The sequence below is a fragment of the Tachyglossus aculeatus genome, chromosome Y3 (genome assembly GCF_015852505.1).
Source record: "Tachyglossus aculeatus isolate mTacAcu1 chromosome Y3, mTacAcu1.pri, whole genome shotgun sequence".
NCBI lineage: Eukaryota > Metazoa > Chordata > Mammalia > Monotremata > Tachyglossidae > Tachyglossus > Tachyglossus aculeatus.
Genome location: NC_052095.1, coordinates 1,317,501 through 1,339,456, shown reverse-complemented (window position 1 = coordinate 1,339,456; position 21,956 = coordinate 1,317,501). Strand labels below are relative to the sequence as shown.

The 21,956-nt window shown below is 38.2% G+C and overlaps 1 protein-coding gene across 6 annotated transcripts in view; it reads right to left on the bottom strand.

The window, feature by feature from the left end:
• PTCH1 (patched 1) overlaps nt 1-21,956 on the bottom strand; it is a 141,487-nt gene that overhangs the window by 113,164 nt on the left and 6,367 nt on the right. For all 6 annotated transcript variants that reach the window (XM_038768137.1, XM_038768139.1, XM_038768140.1 and 3 more), the window contains exon 2: nt 5,795-5,987. In XM_038768137.1, the coding sequence (XP_038624065.1) occupies nt 5,795-5,933 (139 nt within the window). In that variant the 5' untranslated portion in view covers nt 5,934-5,987. The remainder of the gene's footprint in view (nt 1-5,794; nt 5,988-21,956) is intronic.

Here is a 21,956-nt window from a genome sequence, read left to right as displayed (position 1 = left end):
GAAGGGAACTGAGGCCCAGAGACGTGAAGTGACTTGCCCAAGGTCACACAGTAGACATGTGGCGGAGCTGGGATTTGAACCCATGACCTCTGACTCCTAAGCCCGGGCTCTTTCCACTGAGCCACGCTGCTTCTCTAAGAAAAGGAAGGAGGAGGAGGAAGAGAAGGAGAAGAAGAAGAGGAGGAGAAAGAGAAAGGAGAAGAAGGAGGAGAAGGAAGAGGAGGAGGGAGAGAAGAAGGAGGAGAAGAAGAGAGAGAAAGAAAGGAGGAGGAGGGAGAGAAGGAGAACGAGGAGGGGAAGAAAAGGAGGAAGAGGAGGAGGAGAAGAAGGAGAAGAAGAAGAGGAAGAGGAAGAAAAAGGAGGAGGAGGAGGAGGAAGAGAAGGAGGAAGAGGAAGAAAAAGGAGGAGGAAGAGAAGGAGAGGAGAAAGAGGAGGAGAAGAAAAAGGAGGAAGTGGAGAAGAAGAAGGAGGAGAAAAGAGGAGGAGGAAGAGAAAAGAGCAGGAGGAAGAGGAAGAGGAGAAGGAGAGGAGAAAGGAGGAGAAGAAAAGGAGGAAGAGAAGGAGGAGAAGAAAAAAGCAAGAGGAAGAGAAGAAGGAAGAGGAAGAGAAGAGAAGAAGGGAGAGGAGAGGAGGAGAAGAAGAGAAGGAGGAAGAGGAGAAGAAGGAGGAGGAGAAGAAAAGGAGGAAGAGGAGAAGAAGGAGGAGGGACCATCTCTATATGTTGCCAACTTGTACTTCCCAAGCGCATAATACAGTGCTCTGCACAAAGTAAGCGCTCAGTAAATATGATTGAATGAAGAAGAAAAAGGAGGAGCAGGAGGAAGAGGAGGAGGAGAAGAGAAGAAGGAAGAGGAGGAGAAGAAGAAGGAGGAGGAGGGGGAGGAGGAGGAGGAGAAGAAGAGAAAGAAGAGAAAGGTAGTAAGCGCTTAATAAACGCCGTTACCATCAACATCATTGTTATTATTATTATTATTCACAGAGTAAGCGCTTAATAAATGCCACCACCATCAACATCATTGTTATTATTAGTATTATTCACATAGTAAGCGCTTAACAAATGTTATCATTTAGTGCTTGGCATATAGTAAGCGCTTAATAAATGCCGTCACCATCAACATCATTGTTATTATTATTATTATTATTCACATAATAAGCTCTTAATAAATGCCGTCACCATCAACATCATTGTTATTATTAGTATTATTCACATAGTAAGCACTTAATAAATGCTGCCACCATCAACATCATTGTTATTATTCACATAGTAAGCACTTAATAAATGTTATCATTTAGTGCTTGGCACATAGTAAGCGCTTAATAAATGTCATCACCATCAACATCATTGTTATTATTATTATTATTCACATTGTAAGCGCTTAAAAATGTTATCATTTAGTGCTTGGCACATAGTAAGTGCTTGATAAATGCCGTCACCATCAACATCATTGTTGTTATTATTATTATTCACACAGTAAGCGCTTAATAAATGCTGCCAACATCAACATCATTGTTATTATTATTATTCACATACTAAGCGCTTAATAAATGTTATCATTCAGTGCTTGGCAGATAGTAAGCGCTTAATAAATGCCGCCACCATCAACATCATTGATATTAGTATTATTATTATTCACATAGTAAGCGCTTAATAAATGCCGCCACCATCAATATCATTGTTATTATTAGTATTATTCACATAGTAAGCGCTTAATAAATGTTATCATTTAGTGCTTGGCACATAGTAAGTGCTTGATAAATGCCGTCACCATCAACAACATTGTTATTATTATTATTATTCACATAGGAAGCACTTAATAAATGTTATCATTTAGTGCTTGGCAGATAGTAAGCGCTTAATAAATGCCGTCACCATCAACATCATTGTTATTATTAGTATTATTCACATAGTAAGCACTTAATAAATGTTATCATTTAGTGCTTGGTACATAGTAAGCATTTAATAAATGCCATCACCATCAACATCATTGTTATTATTATTCACATAGTAAGCGCTTAATAAATGCTGCCACCATCAACATCATTGTTATTATTAGTATTATTCACATAGTAAGTGCTTAATAAACATTATCATTTAGTGCTTGGCACATAGTAAGCGCTTAATAAACACTGTCACCATCAACATCATTGTTATTATTATTATTATTCACATAGTAAGTGCTTAATAAATGCTGCCACCATCAACATTATTATTATTATTATTATTATTATTCACATAGTAAGCGCTTAATAAATGCCATCACCATCAACATCGCTGTTGTTATTATTCACATAGGAAGCATTTAATTCATTCATTCATTCATTCAGTTGTATTTATTGAGCGCCTACTGTGTGCAGAGCACTGGACTAAGCGCTTGGAAAGGACAATTCAGCAATTAAGAGAGACAATCATTCATTCATTCATTCAGTTGCATTTATTGAGCGCCTACTGTGTGCGGAGCACTGTACTAAGCACTTGGGACGGACAGGTTGGCAACATCTAGAGACGGGCCCTACCTAACAGTGGGCTCACAGTCTAGAAGGGACTACCACCACCATCATCATCATCATCATTATTATTATTATTATTATTATTATTATTATTATCATTATCATTAATATCAATAAGAAATAGCATTTTAAAAAAGGAAATTGGGCGGGAAGGGATGGGGGAAGCAGTGGTTAGGAGAGAAATGTCACATTATTTTATAAATGTATTATAATTATATTATATAATTATAGTATATAATTACAATATATGATAACATGATATATAATATAATAATATATGACAAATTGATATGTGATATGTTCTGTATTATTATATATTATTACGCATGACATATTAATTACGTGCAGTATATCGATTAATCATGTACAGTATATTGATTAATTGCATATAATTATTGCATATAATCTAATAATATGATATATTATATATATTACATTGTATATTATTATATATTATTCTCTTGTCTGTATTATTATATGGAATTTATCATGTTCTATAGTTTTATTACATGACATATAATATACATACGTTATGTAACATATACATATGTTATATATTATATTATATATGTTAGGTGTGCATACATATATATGTCTATGTAATATATCATACATTATTATATATTATATAATGTGTTGCTATATAATACATATATGCATAATGATGTGGCTATATAATATAATATATGAATGAATAATAAATGTCAATAATATATAATATAAAATAATAGCGAATGATGATATATGATATGATATAATATAATATAATATGATATAATATAATATGATATGATATAATAATATAATATAATATAATGCAATGTGATATAATATAATTTGAATAATGCATGTGTAAATATATAATATCATGTATTATATATTTATCATATATAATAATACATATGTGCATTATCATATATTACTATATCATGCATTATATAACTATATCATTATTATATGATAATATGTGAATAATAACAATATAATATGATATCATAGTATAATATATATAACAATGATGATAATGTTAACATAAAATATAATATAATGTAATATATGATATGATGATATATGAATGATAGTATAAATGAATGATATATATATAAATGACATAGAATAATTTTATAAAATAATAATGATATATAAAATCAACAATAAAATATATAAATGTAAATATGATGTCATACAATTATATTATATTTGATAATGTATGTGTTCATTATTATACATTACTATATCATGTATTATATAATTATATTATTATGTACATGGACATATATGTATCTGTAATACACATACATATATATGTACACATACATATGTATGCACACATAATAATATCATTATATCATATATCATATGATTACATTATTGTATAATAATGCATATATACATCACACATATATAATACATCACCCAATCATATTATTATATAATAATGCGTCATCATCTATTATCTAATCATATCACATAATAATTATTATATATTATATGGTGTATTACTATATAATATATTACATAATTGTATTATCATGTATATCCACATATACATGCACATGCAATATGTCATATACTGTTCTATGTGATACATCGTTTTTATGTTATGTAATGTGTCGGAATTGGGTCGCGCCACGTGGTAAATGTTGCGGATGCGGGTCTGTCACTCACCTTCCACCCAGAGGTTGCTACGTAATAATGCATATGTGCATCATTATATATTATCTTATATTAGATATATTATTATAATATATTATAATAATATTATATTATATATCTTATTATATCTACCTATAATATCTTATATTATTATGTATTATCTAATTATATTGCTATGTAATAATGCATATATGCATTATTATATATTATCTAATTATGTTGCTATGTAATAATGTATATATGCATTATTATGTATTATCTAATCATGTTGCTATGTAATAATGCATATATGCATTATTATGTATTATCTAATTATGTTGCTATGTAATAATGTATAGATGCATTATTATGTATTATCTATGTTACTATGTAATAATGTATATATGCATTATTATGTATTATCTAATTATGTTGCTATGTAATAATGTATATATGCATTATTATGTATTATCTAATTATATGGCTATGTAATAATGCATATATGCATTATTATATATTATCTAATTATGTTGCTATGTAATAATGCATATATGCATTATTATATATTATCTAATTATGTTGCTATGTAATAATGTATATATGCATTATTATGTATTATCTAATCATGTTGCTATGTAATAATGCATATATGCATTATTATGTATTATCTAATTATGTTGCTATGTAATAATGCATATATGCATTATTATGTATTATCTAATTATGTTGCTATGTAATAATATATATATGCATTATTATATATTATCAAATTATGTTGCTATGTAATAATGCATATATGCATCATTATATATTATCTAATTATGTTGCTATGTAAAAATGTATATATGCATTATTATGTATTATCTAATCATGCTGCTATGTAATAATGCATATATGCATTATTATATATTATCTAATTATGTTGCTATGTAATAATGCATATATGCGTTATTATGTATTATCTAATTATGTTGCTATGCATTATGCATATATTCATTATTATATATTATCTAATCGTGTTGCTATGTAATAATGCATATATGCGTTATTATGTATTATCTAATCATGTTGCTATGTAATAATGCATATATGCATTATTATGTATTATCTAATTATGTTGCTCTGTAATAATGCATATATGCGTTTTTATATATTATCTAATTATGTTGCTATGCATTATGCATATATGCATTATTATGTATTATCTAATCATGTTGCTATGTAATAATGCATATATGCATTATATATTATCTAATCATGTTGCTATGTAATAATGCATATATGCATCATTATATATTATCTAATCATGTTGCTATGTAATAATGCATATATGCATCATATATTATCTAATCATGTTGCTATGTAATAATGCATATATTCATTATTATGTATTATCTAATCATGTTATCTAATTATGTTGCTATGTAATAATGTATCTATGCATTATTATAGATTATACGATGCATTACTACATAATATGTTATATGATTGTATCATCATGTACGTACACATATACATGTACATGCAATATGTCATATATTGTTCTATCATATCATGATATCTTATGTAATATATCGTTTTATGTTATATAATGTGTCATAATTGGGTTACGCCATGTTGTAAATGTTATAGACGCGGGTCTGTGACTCACCTTCCACCCAGAGGTCCTCCACGTCGGTCTGGAGGTGGGCGGCCCGGAGCCCCACGGCCAGTGCTCCGAACACCAGGAGCCCGATGACCAGGAATTTCCCACAGTTTCTCTGGATGTAGCAGCCCAGCTGGAATAACATCCCCTGGAATTTCGCCCGCAGCCAAATTGGGGCCTTCCTGCCCACGGCCTCGCCCTGCCGGGACGGGAGAAGGCCAGGATGAGCCTTTCGGGGGGCTCCGCTCATCCCGTCCTTCCTTCAGTCCTATTTATTGGGCGCTTCCGGCGTGCAGAGCGCTGTACTGAACGCTCGGAAAGTCCAATTGGGCAACAAAGACAACAATCCCTTGACTAACAACAGGTGAACGGTCTAGAAGACGGGAGACGGACGACAAAACAAGTAGACGGGCCTCAACAGCGTCATTCAATCATTGGATCGTACCTATTGAGCGCTTCCGGCGTGCGGAGCACTGTACTGAGTGCTCAGAAAGTCCACTTGGGCAACAGAGACAACAATCCCTTGACCGACAACAGGCTCACTGTGTAGAAGACGGTAGACGGACACAAAACAAGTAGACGGGCCTCAATAGCGTCATCCAGTCATTGGATCGTATTTATTGAGCGCTTCCGGCGTGCGGAGCACTGTACTGAACGCTCCGAAAGTCCAACTGGGCAACAGAGACAACAATTCCTTGACTGACAACAGGCTCACAGTGTAGAAGATGGTAGACGGACGACAAAACAAGTAGACGGGCCTCAATAGCGTCATTCATTTATTGGATCGTACTTATTGAGCGCTTCCGGCATGTGGAGCACTGTACTGAACGCTCGGAAAGTCCACTTGGGCAACAGGGACAAAAAGCCCTTGACCGATAACAGGCTCACGGTCTAGAAGAGGGGAGATGGACAACAAAACAAGTAGACGGTCCTCAATGGTGTCATTCAGTCATTGGGTCGTACTTATTGAGCGCTTTCGGCGTGCGGAGCGCTGTACTGAACGCTCGGAAAGTCCAGTTGGGCAACAGAGACAACAATCCCTCGACTAACAACAGGCTCACGGTGCAGAAGACGGTAGACGGACGACAAAACAAGTAGACAGGCCTCAGTGGCGTCATTCAGTCATTCGATCGTATTTATTGAGCGCTTCCGGCGTGCGGAGCGCTGTACTGAACGCTTGGAAAGTCCAACTGGGCAACAGAGGCAACAATTCCTCTACTGACAACAGGCTCACGGTCTAAAAGAAGGGAGACGGACGACAAAACAAGTAGACGGGCCTCAATAGCGTCATTCAGTCATTGGATCGTACTTATTGAGCGCTTCCGGCGTGTGGAGCACTGTGCTGAACGCTTGGAAAGTCCAACTGGGCAACAGAGACAACAATCCCTTGACTAGACAGCAAAACGCAACAATTCGCCAGCCTCAATGATAATCAGCACTTAGAACAGTGCTTGGCACATAGTAAGCGCTTGACAAATACCATTCATCCATTCACTCATTCAATCATATTTATTGAGCGCTTCCTGTGTGCAGAGCACTGTACTGAGCGCTTGGGAAGTCCAAGTTGGCGACATCTAGAGATGGTCCCTACCCAGCATTCATTCATTCATTCATTCATTCATTCATTCATTCAATCGTATTTATTGAGCACTTCCTGTGCGCAGAGCGCTGTACTGAGTGCTTGGGAAGTCCAAGTGGGCAACATCTAGAGACGGTCCCTACCCAGCATTCATTCATTCATTCATTCATTCAATCATATTTATTGAGTGCTTACTGTGTGCAGAGCGCTGTACTGAGCGCTTGGGAAGTCCAAGTGGGCGACATCTAGAGATGGGCCCTACCCAGCATTCATTCATTCATTCATTCATTCATTCAATCGTATTTATTGAGCGCTTATTGTGTGCGGAGCGCTGTACTGAGCGCTTGGGAAGTCCAAGTTGGCGACATCTAGAGACGGCCCCTACCCAGCATTCATTCATTCATTCATTCATTCATTCATTCATTCATTCATTCATTCATTCATTCATTCATTCATTCATTCATTCAATCGTATTTATTGAGAGCTTATTGTGTGCAGAGCGTTGTACTGAGTGCTTGGGAAGTCCAAGTGGGCAACATCTATAGACGGGCCCTACCCAGCATTCACTCATTCATTCACTCATTCATTCATTCAATCGTATTTATTGAGCGCTTATTGTGTGCAGAGCGCTGTATTGAGCGCTTGGGAAGTCCAAGTGGGCAACATCTATAGACGGGCCCTACCCAGCATTCATTCATTCATTCACTCATTCATTCATTCATTCATTCAATCGTATTTATTGAGCGCTTATTGTGTGCAGAGCACTGTACTGAGCGCTTGGGAAGTCCAAGTTGGTGACATCTAGAGACGGTCCCTACCCAGCATTCATTCATTCATTCATTCATTCATTCATTCATTCATTCATTCATTCATTCAATCGTATTTATTGAGCACTTACTGTGTGCAGAGCACTGTACTGAGCACTTGGGAAGTCCAAGTTGGTGACATCTAGAGACGGGCCCAACCCAGCATTCATTCATTCATTCATTCAATCGTATTTATTGAGCGCTTCCTGTGTGCCCAGCACTATACTGAGAGCTTGGGAAGTCCAAGTTGGCAACATCTAGAGATGGTCCCTACCCAACAGTGGGCTCACAGTCTAGAATAATACTATTATTATTATTATTATTATTATTATTATTATTATTATTACGGTATTTGTGAAGCGCTTACTATGTGCCAAGCACTGTTCTGGACTACTGCACCAGCCTTCTCTCTGATCTCCCATCCTCGTGTCTCTCTCCACTTCAATCCATACTTCATGCTGCTGCCCGGATTATCTTTGTTCAGAAATGCTCTGGGCTTATCACTCCCCTCCTCAAAAATCTCCGGTGGCTACCAATCAATCCGCGCATCAGGCAGAAACTCCTCACCCTGGGCTTCAAGGCTGTCCATCCCCTCGCCCCCTCCTACCTCACCTCCCTTCTCTCCTTCTACAGCCCAGCCCGCAACCTCCACTGCTAATCTCCTCACCGTGCCTCGTTCTCACCTGTCCTGTCGTCGACCCCCGGCCCACGTCCTCCCCCGGGCCTGGAATGCCCTCCCTCCCTCTGCCCATCCTCCAAGCTAGCTCTCTTCCTCCCTTCAAGGCCCTGCTGAGAGCTCACCTCCTCCAGGAGGCCTTCCCACACTGAGCCCTTTCCTTCCTCTCCCCCTCTTCCCCCTCTCCATCCCCCCATCCTACCTCCTTCCCTTCCCCACAGCACCTGTATATATGTATATATGGTTGTACATATTTATTACTCTATTTATTTATTTATTTATTTTACTTGTACATATCTATCCTATTTATTTTATTTTGTTGGTATGTTTGGTTTTGTTCTCTGTCTTCCCCTTTTAGACTGTGAGCCCACTGTTGGGTAGGGACTGTCTCCATGTGTTGCCAATTTGTACTTCCCAAGCGCTTAGTACAGTGCTCTGCACATAGTAAGCGCTCAATAAATACGATTGATGATGATGATGATGATGTTCTAAGCGCCGGGGAGGTGACAAGGTGATGAGGTTGTCCCCCGGGTGGCTCCTGGTCTCCATCCCCATTTCCCAGAGGAGGAAACTGAGGCCAGGAGAAGCGAAGTGACTTGCCCAAGGTCACCCAGCAGGTAAACCGGGATTAGAACCCAGGACCTCCTATAATAATAACAAATGATAATAGCATAATAATGATAATCAATCAATCAATCAATCATATTTATTGACGCTTACTGTGCGCAGAGCACTGGACTAAGCACTTGTTGATGATAATGATAATAATGATAAGGATGGCACTTATTAAGCGCTTACCGTGTGCCAAGCACTGTACTAAGAGCTGGGGAGGTTACAAGGGGATGAGGTTGTCCCCCTTGGAGCTCACAGTCTTTATCCCCATTTGACAGATGAGGAAACTGAGGCCCAGAGAAGTCAAGTGACTTTCCCAAGGTCACACAGCTGACACACAGGGAGCACTCAAGAAGTACGACAGACCTACTGACTGATTGCCTCTCCCTCTTGACTGTCGGCTCGCTGTGGGTGAGGGAATGTGTCTGCTTATTGCTGTACTGGACTCTCCCGAGCGCTTAGTACAGTGCTCTGCACACAGAAAGCGCCCAATAAATAGGACTGACAGACTGTCTCTCCCTCTTGACTGTCAGCTCGCTGAGGGCAAGGGAATGTGTCTGTTTATTGCTGTATCGGACTCTCCCAAGCGCTTAGTACAGTGCTCTGCACACAGAAAGTGCTCAATAAATAGGACTGACTGACTGCTTCTCCCTCTTGACTGTCAGCTCGCTGTGGGTGAGGGAATGTGTCTGTTTATTGCTGTATTGGACTCCCCCGAGCGCTTAGTACAGTGCTCTGCACACAGAGAGCGCTCAATAAATAGGACTGACTGCCTGTCTTTCCCTCTTAACTGTCAGCTCGCTGAGGGAGAGGGAATGTGTCTGTTTATTGCTGTATTGGACTCTCCCGAGCGCTTAGTACAGTGCTCTGCACACAGAGAGCGCTCAATAAATAGGACTGACTGACTGTCTTTCCCTCTTAACTGTCGGCTCGCTGAGGGCGAGGGAATGTGTCTGTTTATTGCTGTATCGGACTCTCCCTTAGTACAGTTAAATTCGCACTCTAGGCCACCAATACGGTGTATAAATACAGCCTGCAATGCAGAAAATACTTAAATTCACACTTTAGGCCATGGATACGTTGTATAAATACACACTGCGACGCATAAACGATTTAAATTCACACTGTAGGACATAGTAAGCGCTTAATAAATGCCATCATCATTATTATTTTGATTATAAATACACACTGCAATGCATAAACTCTATAAATTCACACTCTAGGCCGCGGATGTGGTGTGTAAATACAGCCTGCAATGCAGAAACTATTTAAATTCACACTCTAGGCCATAGATACGTTGTACAGATACACACTGCAATGCTTAAATGATTTAAATTCACACTGTAGGACATAGTAAGTGCTTAATCAATCAATCAATCAATCAATCAATCGTATTTATTGAGCGCTTACTATGTGCAGAGCACTGTACTAAGCGCTTGGGAAGTACAAATTGGCATCACATAGAGACAGTCCCTACCCAACAGTGGGCTCACAGTCTAAAAGGGGGAGACAGAGAACAGAACCAAACATACCAACAAAATAAAATAAGTAGGATAGAAATGTACAAGTAGAATAAATAAATAAATAAATAAATAAATAGAGTAATAAATATGTACAACCATATATACATATATACAGGTGCTGTGGGGAAGGGAAGGAGGTAAGACGGGGGGATGGAGAGGGGGACGAGGGGGAGAGGAAAGAAGGGGCTCAGTCTGGGAAGGCCTCCTGGAGGAGGTGAGCTCTCAGCAGGGCCTTGAAGGGAGGAAGAGAGCTAGCTTGGCAGATGGGCAGAGGGAGGGCATTCCAGGCCCGGGGGATGACGTGGGCCGGGGGTCGATGGCGGGACAGGCGAGAGCGAGGTACGGTGAGGAGATTAGTGGTGGAGGAGCGGAGGGTGCGGGCTGGGCAGTAGAAGGAGAGAAGGGAGGTGAGGTAGGAGGGGGCGAGGTGATGGAAAGCCTTGAAGCCCAGGGTGAGGAGTTTCTGCCTGATGCGCAGATTGATCGGTAGCCATTGGAGGTTTTTGAGGAGGGGAGTAATATGTCCAGAGCGTTTCTGGACAAAGATAATCCGGGCAGCAGCATGAAGTATGGATTGAAGTGGAGAGAGACACGAGGATGGGAGATCAGAGAGAAGGCTAGTGCAGTAGTCCAGACGGGATAGGATGAGAGCTTGAATGAGCAGGGTAGCAGTTTGGATGGAGAGGAAAGGGCGGATCTTGGCAATGTTGCGGAGCTGAGACCGGCAGGTTTTGGTGACGGCTTGGATGTGAGGGGTGAATGAGAGAGCAGAGTCGAGGATGACACCAAGGTTGCAGGCTTGTGAGACGGGAAGGATGGTAGTGCCGTCAACAGAGATGGGAAAGTCAGGGAGAGGACAAGGTTTGGGAGGGAAGACAAGGAGCTCAGTCTTTGACATGTTGAGCTTTAGGTGGCGGGCGGACATCCAGATGGAGATGTCCTGAAGGCAGGAGGAGATGCGAGCCTGGAGGGAGGGGGGAGAGAGCAGGGGCAGAGATGTAGATCTGGGTGTCATCAGCGTAGAGATGATAGTTGAAGCCGTGGGAGCGAATGAGGTCACCAAGGGAGTGAGTGTAGATTGAGAACAGAAGGGGACCAAGCACTGAACCTTGGGGAACCCCCACCGTAAGAGGATGGGAGGGGGAGGAGGAGCCTGCAAAAGAGACTGAGAAAGAACGACCGGAGAGATAAGAGGAGAACCAGGAGAGGACGGAGTCTGTGAAGCCAAGGTCAGATAACGTGTGGAGGAGAAGGGGGTGGTCCACAGTGTCAAAGGCAGCTGAGAGGTCGAGGAGGATTAGGACAGAGTATGAGCCGTTGGATTTGGCAAGCAGGAGGTCATCGGTGACCTTTGAGAGCGCAGTTTCCGTGGAATGAAGGGGACGGAAGCCAGACTGGAGGGGGTCGAGGAGAGAGTTGTTGTTGAGGAATTCTAGGCAGCGCGTGTAGACAACTCGTTCAAGGAGTTTGGAAAGGAATGGTAGGAGGGATATGGGACGATAACTAGAAGGTGAGGTGGGGTCAAGAGAGGGTTTTTTTAGGATGGGAGAGACATGGGCATGTTTGAAGGCAGAGGGGAAGGAACCAGTGGAGAGTGAGCGGTTGAAGATGGAAGTTAAGGAGGGGAGAAGGGATGGAGCGAGAGATTTCATAAGATGAGAGGGAATGGGGTCAGAAGCACAGGTGGCCGGAGTAGCACTTGAGAGGAGGGAGGAGAGTTCCTCTGAGGATACCGCTGGGAAGGATGGGAGAGTAGCAGAGAGTGTTGAGAGCCGGGGGGGTTGGAGAAAGGGGGGAAGAGACTTTGGGGAGGTCGGACCTGATGGATTTAATTTTGTTAATGAAGTAGAAGGCCAGATCGTTGGGGGTGAGGGAAGGAGGAGGGGGAGGAACCGGGGGCCTGAGAAGGGAGTTGAATGTACGGAAGAGCTGGCGGGGGTGATGGGCATGGGTGTCAATAAGGGAGGAGAAATAGTTTTGTCTGGCAGAAGAGAGGGCTGAGTTAAGGCAGGAAAGGATAAACTTGAAGATGGCTTAATAAATGCCATCATCATTATTATTATGATTATAAATACACACTCCAATGCATAAACTTTATAAATTCACCCTCTAGGCCATGGATACATTGTATAAATACACACTGCAATGCATAAACGATTTAAATTCACACTGTAGGCCAAGTGCTTTGCACATAGTAAGCGCTTAATAAATATCATCATTATTATTATGATTATAAATACACACTGCAATGCATAAACTCTATAAATTCACACTCCAGGCCACAGATAGGGTGTATAAATACAGCCTGCAATGCATAAACGATTTAAATTCACACTCTAGGGCAAGTGCCTTCCACATAGTAAGCGCTTAATAAATAATAATGATAGCATTTATGCCATCATCATTATTATTATGATTATAGATACACACGACAATGCATAAACTCTATAAATTCACACTCTAGGCCATGGATACAGTGTGTAAATACAGCCTGCAATGTAGAAAATATTTAAATTCACCTTCTAGGCCATGGATACATTGTATAAATACATACTGCAATGCATAAACGATTTAAATTCACACTGTAGGACATAGTAAGCGCTTAATAAATGCCATCATCATCATTATTATGATTATAAATAAACACTGCAATGCAGAAACTCTATAATTTCACACTCTAAGCCACGGGTACGGTGTGAAATACAGCCTGCAATGCAGAAACTATTTAAATTCACACTCTAGGCCAAGTGCTTTGCACATAGTAAGCGCTTAATAAATAATAATGATAGCATTTATGCCATCATCATTATTATTATGATTATAAATACACACTGCAATGCATAAACTCTATAAATTCACACTCTAGGCCATGGATACGGTGTATAAATACAGCCTGCAATGCAGAAACTATTTAAATTCACACTTTAGGCCATGGATATATTGTATAAATACACAATGCAACACATAAATGATTTAAATTCACACTGTAGGCCAAGTGCTTTGCACATAGTAAGCGCTTAATAAATAATAATGACAGCATTTATGCCATCATCATTATTATTATGAATATAAATGCACACTGCAATGCATAAACTCTATAAATTCACACTCTAGGCCACGGATAAGGTGTATAAATACAGCCTGCAATGTAGAAAATATTTAAATTCACCCTCCAAGTCATGGATATGTTGTATAAATACACACTGCAATGCATAAACGATTTAAATTCACACTGTAGGACATAGTAAGCGCTTAATAAATGCCATCATCATTATTATTATGATTATAAATACACACTGCAATGCATAAACTCTATAAATTCACACTCTAGGCCACGGATAGGGTGTGTAAATACAGCCTGCAATGCAGAAAATATTTAAATTCACACTTTAGGCCATGGATACATTGTATAAATACACACTGCAACGCATAAATGATTTAAATTCACACTGTAGGACATAGTAAGTACTTAATAAATGCCGTCATCATTATATGATTATAAATACACACTGCAATACATAAACTTTATAAATTTACACTCTAGGCCACGGATATGGTGTGTAAATACAGCGTGCAATGCAGAAACTATTTAAATTCACACTCTAGGCCAAGTGCTTTGCACATAGTAAGCGCTAAATAAATCATAATGATAGCATATATGCCATCATCATTATTATTTTGATTATAAATACACACTGCAATGCATAAACTCTATAAATTCACACTCTGGCCCACGGATAGGGTGTATAAATACAGCCTGTAATGCAGAAAATATTTAAATTCACCCTCTAGGCCATGGATACGTTGTATAAATACACACTGCAATGCATAAACCATTTAAATTCACACTGTAGGACATAGTAAGCGCTTAATAAATGCCATCATCATTATTAATATGATTATAAATACACACTGCAATGCATAAACTCTATAAATTTACACTCTAGGCCACGGATATGGTGTATAAATACAGCCTGCAATGCAGAAAATATTTAAATTCACCCTCTAGGCCATGGATACCTTGTATAAATACACACTGCAACGCATAAACGATTTAAATTCACACTGTAGGACATAGTAAGCGCTTAATAAATGCCATCATCATTATTAGTATGATTATAAATACACACTGCAATGCGTAAACTCTATAAATTCACACTCTAGGCCACAGATAACGGTGTGTAAATACAGCCTGCAATGCAGAAACTATTTAAATTCACCCTCTAGGCCATGGATACGTTGTATAAATACAAACTGCAACGCATAAATGATTTAAATTCACACTGTAGGCCAAGTGCTTTGCACCTAGTAAGCGCTTAATAAATAATAATGATAGCATTTAGCCATCATCATTATTATTATGATTATAGATACACACTACAATGCGTAAACTCTATAAATTCACACTCTAGGCCACGGATAGGGTGTGTAAATACAGCGTGCAAGGCAGAAAATGTTTAAATTCACACTCTAGGCCATGGATACACTGTATAAATACACACTGCAACGCATAAACGATTTAAATTCACACTGTAGGCCAAGTGCTTTGCACATAGTAAGCACTTAATAAATAGTAATGATAGCATTTATGCCATCATCATTATTATTATTATTATAGATACACACTACAATGCATAAACTCTATAAATTCACACTCTTGGCCACGGATACAGTGTGTAAATACAGCCTGCAATGTAGAAAATATTTAAATTCACTCCCTAGGCCATGGACACATTGTATAAATACACACTGCAATGCATAAACGATTTAAATTCACACTGTAGGACATAGTAAGTGCTTAATAAATGCCATCATCATTATTATTATGATCATAAATACACACTGCAATGCGTAAACTCTATAAATTCACACTCTTGGCCACGGATATGGTGTGTAAATACAGCCTGCAATGTAGAAAATATTTAAATTTACCCTCTAGGCCATGGATACATTGTATAAATACACACTGCAATGCATAAACAATTTAAATTCACACTGTAGGATATAGTAAGTGCTTAATAAATGCCATCATCATTATTATTATGATTATAAATACACACTGCAATGCAGAAACTCTATAAATTCACACTCTAGGCCACGGATACGGTGTATAAATACAGCCTGCAATGCAGAAACTATTTAAATTCACACTTAAGGCCATGGATACGTTGCATAAATACACACTGCAACGCATAAACAATTTAAATTCACACTGTAGGCCAAGTGCTTTGCACATAGTAAGCACTTACTAAATAATAACGATAGCATTTATGCCATCATCATTATAATTATGATTATAGATACACACTGCAATGCATAAACTCTATAAATTCACACTCTAGGCCAAAGATACGGTGCGTAAATACAGCCTGCAATGCAGAAACTATTTAAATTCACACTCTAGGCCATGGATACGTTGTATAAATACACACTGCAATGCATAAATGATTTAGATTCACACTGTAGTACACAGTAAGCGCTTAATAAATGCCATCATCATTATTATTATGATTATAAATACACACTGCAATGCATGAACTCTATAAATTCACACTCTAGACCACGGATAGGGTGTGTAAATACAGCGTGCAATGCAGAAAATATTTAAATTCACCCTCTAGGCCCTGGATACGTTGTATAAATACACACTGCGATGTATAAATGATTTAAATTCACACTGTAGGACACAGTAAGCACTTAATAAATGTCATCATCATTATTATTATGATTATAAATACACACTGCAATGCAGAAACTCTATAAATTCACACTCTAGGCCACGGATACGGTGTGTAAATACAGCCTGCAATGTAGAAAATATTTAAATTCACCCCCTAGGCCATGGATACATACATGTATACATATACACTGCAACGCATAAACGATTTAAATTCACACTCTAGGCCAAGTGCTTTGCACATAGTAAGCACTTAATAAATAATAATGATAGCATTTATGCCATCATCATTATCATTATGATTATAAATACACACTGCAATGCATAAACTCTATAAATTCACACTCTAGGCCACGGATACGGTGTATAAATACAGCCTGCAATGTAGAAAATATTTAAATTCACCCTCTAGGCCATGGATACGTTGTATAAATACACACTGCAACGCATAAACGATTTAAATTCACATGTAGGACATAGTAAGCGCTTAATAAATGCCATCATCATTATTATTATGATTATAAATACACACTGCAATGCATGAACTCTATAAATTCACACTCTAGGCCACGGATAGGGTGTGTAAAACAGCGTGCAATGCAGAAACTATTTAAATTCACACTTTAGGCCATGGATACGTTGTATAAATACACACTGCAACGCATAAATGATTTAAATTCACACTGTAGTACATACTAAGCGCTTAACAAATGCCATCATCATTATTATTATGATTATAAATACACACTGCAATGCATAGACTCTATAAATTCACAATCTAGGCCACAGATAAGGTGTGTAAATACAGCCTGCAATGCAGAAAATATTTAAATTCACACTCTAGGCCATGGATACGTTGTATAAATACACACTGCAATGCAAAAGCGATTTAAATTCACACTGTAGGACATAGTAAGCGCTTAATAAATGCCATCATCATTATTATTATGATTATAAATACACACTGCAATGCATAAACTCTATAAATTCACACTCTAGGCCACAGATAGGGTGTGCAAATACAGCGCAATGCAGAAACTATTTAAATTCACACTTTAGGCCATGGATACGTTGTATAAATACACACTGCAACGCATAAATGATTTAAATTCACACTGTAGTACATGGTAAGTGCTTAATAAATGCCATCATCATTATTATTATGATTATAAATACACACTGCAATGCATAGACTCTATAAATTCACAATCTAGGCCACGGATAGGGTGTGTAAATACAGCCTGCAATGCAGAAACTATTTAAATTCACACTCCAGGCCAAGTACTTTGCACATAGTAAGCGCTTAATAAATGATAATGATTGCATTTATGCCATCATCATTATTATTATGATTATAAATATACACTGCAATGCATAAACTCTGTAAATTCACACTCTAGGCCATGGATAGGGTGTGTAAATACAGCCTGCAATGCAGAAACTATTTAAATTCACACTTTAGGCCATGGATACATTGTATAAATACACACTGCAACACATAAATGATTTAAATTCACACTGTAGGACATAGTAAGCGCTTAATAAATGCCATCATCGTTATTATTATGATTATAAATACACACTGCAATGCATAAACTCTTCAAATTCACACTCTAGGCCATGGATAGGGTATATAAATACAGCCTGCCATGCAGAAACTATTTAAATTCACACTCTGGGCCATGGATACGTTGTATAAATACACACTGCAACACATAAGCGATTTAAATTCACAATGTAGGCCAAGTGCTTTGCACATAGTAAGCGCTTAATAAATAATAACGATAGCATTTATGCCATCATCATTATTATTATGATTATAAATACACACTGCAATGCATAAACTCTATAAATTCACACTCTAGGCCATGGATAGGGTGTGTAAATACAGCCTGCAATGCAGAAACTATTTAAATTCACACTTTTAGGCCATGGATACATTGTATAAATACACACTGCAATGCAAAAACGATTTAAATTCACACTGTAGAACATAGTAAGCGCTTAATAAATGCCGTCATCATTATTATTATGATTATAAATACACACTACAGTGCATAAACTCTATAAATTCACACTCTAGGCCACGGATTCGGTGTGTAAATACAGCCTGCAATGCAGAAACTATTTAAACTCACACTTTAGGCCATGGATACGTTGTATAAATACATACTGCAACGCATAAATGATTTAAATTCACATTGTAGGCCAAGGGCTTTGCACATAGTAAGCGCTTAATAAATGCCATTATTATTATTATTATGATTATAAATACACACTGCAATGCATAAACTCTATAAATTCACACTCTAGGCCATGGATATGGTGTGTAAATACAGCCTGCAATGCAGAAACTATTTAAATTCACCCTCTAGGCCATGGATACATTGTATAAATACACACTGCAATGGACAAACTATTTAAATTCACCCTGTATGCAGTGGGTGCAGTGTAGAAATGCACACTGCAATGGTAAACTATTTAAATTCACACTCTAGGCCAAGGATACAGTGTATAATTTACAGCCTCCAATGCAGAAACTATTTAAATTCACCCTCTAGGCCATGGATACATTGTATAAATACACACTGCAATGCATAAATGATTTAAATTCACACTGTAGGACATAGTAAGCACTTAATAAATGCCATCATCATTATTATTATGATTATAAATACACACTGCAATGCATAAGCTCTATAAATTCACACTGTACGCCATGGATACATTGTATAAAGACAGACTGCAATAGATAAACTCTATAAATTCACACTCTAGGCCATGGATACATTGTATAAGGACAGACCGCAATAGATATGCTCTATAAATTCACACTCTAGGCCATGGATACAGTGTATAAATACACACTGCAACGCATAAACTATTAAAGTTCACCCTGTAGGCAGTGCACAGAGTGTAGAAATACACACTGCAATGGATTCATTGCCTAAACTCACATCGCAGTGAAGGAACTGCATCAATTCCCACTCTAGGCCCTGGGTATTGTGAAGAAATACACAGTGCCATGGATAAACTATTTAAATTCATACTCTAAGCCATGGATACAGTGTCTAAAGACACACTGCAATGGATAAATTCACACTCTAAGCCATGGATACGGTGTCTAAAGACACACTGCGATGGATAAATTCACACTCTAAGCCACGGATACAGTGTATAAAGACACACTGCAATGGATAAATTCACACTCTAAACCATGGATACAGTGTATAACACTGCAATGGATAAAATTCACACTCTAAGCCATGGGTACAGTGTCTAAAGACACACTGCAATGGATAAATTCACACTCTAAGCCATGGATACAGTGTATAAAGACACACTGCGATGGATAAATTCACACTCTAAGCCATGGATACAGTGTATAACACTGCAATGGATAAATTCACACTCTAAGTCATGGATACAGTGTATAAAGACACACTGCAATGGATAAATTCACACTCTAAGCCATGGATACAGTGTATAAAGACACACTGCAATGGATAAATTCACACTCTAAGCCATGGATATGGTGTATAAAGACACACTGTGATGGATAAATTCACACTCTAAGCCATGGATACAGTGTATAAAGATACACTGCGATGGATAAATTCACACTCTAAGCCATGGATACAGTGTATAAAGACACACTGCAATGGATAAACTACTTAAATTCACACTCTAGGCCATAGATACAGTGTAGAAATACACACTGCAATGCAGAAACTATTACAATTCACACTCTAGGCAAAAGATTGTGTAACTACACAATGGATCAACTTATTTATGAATTTGTAAATTCAAAAATTCACCCTGTAGGCAGTGAATACGGGGTATAAATACACTCTGCAGTGGATACATTGTATAAACACCCATTTCAATAATAATAATAATAATAATAATAATAATGGCACTTATTAAGTGCTTATTCTGTGCCAAACGCTGTTCTAAGCGCTGGGGAGGTGACAAGATGACCAGGTTGTCCCAGTCTTCATCCCCATTTGACGGATGAGGGAACTGAGGCCCAGAGAGGTCAAGTGGCATGCCCAAAGTCACACAGCTGACAATTGGCAGGCCGGGATTTGAACCCATGACCTCTGACTCCAAAGCCCGGGCTCTTTCCATGGAGCCACGCCATTTCAATGGATGAACTGCATAAATTCTCACTTTAGGCCACAGATACAGTGAACGAAGGCACATCGTAATGGTTGAACTCGACAAACTCACACTCTAGGCCACAGATATCGGGAATAAATACACATTGCGATGGATGAACTATACAAACTCACACTGTAGGCAATGGATATAGTGTATAAACACACATTGCCATGGGGGAACTGCATAAATTCTCACTCTAGGCCATGTATATTGTGAATAAATACACCTTGGCTGGGTCAACTGCATAAATTCTCACTCTAGGCCATGGATATTGTGAATAAATACACCTTGGCTGGGTCAACTGCATAAATTCTCACTCTAGGCCATAGATTTGGTGAATAAATACACATTGCCATGGATAAACTATACCAATTCTCACTCTAGGCCCCGGATATTGTGAATAAACATGCTTTGGCATGGGTCAACTGCATAAATTCTCACTCTAGGCCCTGGATATTGTGAATAAATACACTTTGCAATGGATCAACTCTACAAATTCACGTTGGAGGCCACAGATACATTGTATAAACACATATTGCCATGGGTGAACTGCATAAATTCTCACTCTAGGCCATGAATATGGTGAATAAATACCCATTGCCATGGATAAACTATACCAATTCTCACTCTAGGCCATGGATATTGTGAATAAATACACCTTGGCTGGGTCAACTGCATAAATTCTAACTCTAGGCCATAGATATGGTGAATAAATATACATTGCCATCAATAAACTATACCAATTCTCACTCTAGGCCCTGGATATTGTGAATAAATACGCTTTGGCATGGGTCAACTGCATAAATTCTCACTCTATACTCTGGATATTGTGAATAAATACACATTGCCACAGGTGAACTGCATAAATTCTCACTCTAGGTCCTGGGTATTGTGAATAAATACACTTTGCAATGGATCAACTCTACAAATTCACGCTGGAGGCCACAGATACATTGTATAAACACATATTGCCATGGGTGAACTGCATAAATTCTCACTCTAGGCCATGAATATGGTGAATAAATACCGATTGCCATGGATAAACTATACCAATTCTCACTCTAGGCCATGGATATTAGGAATAAATACACACTGCCATGGAAGATCTATATAAATTCTCACTCTAGGCCA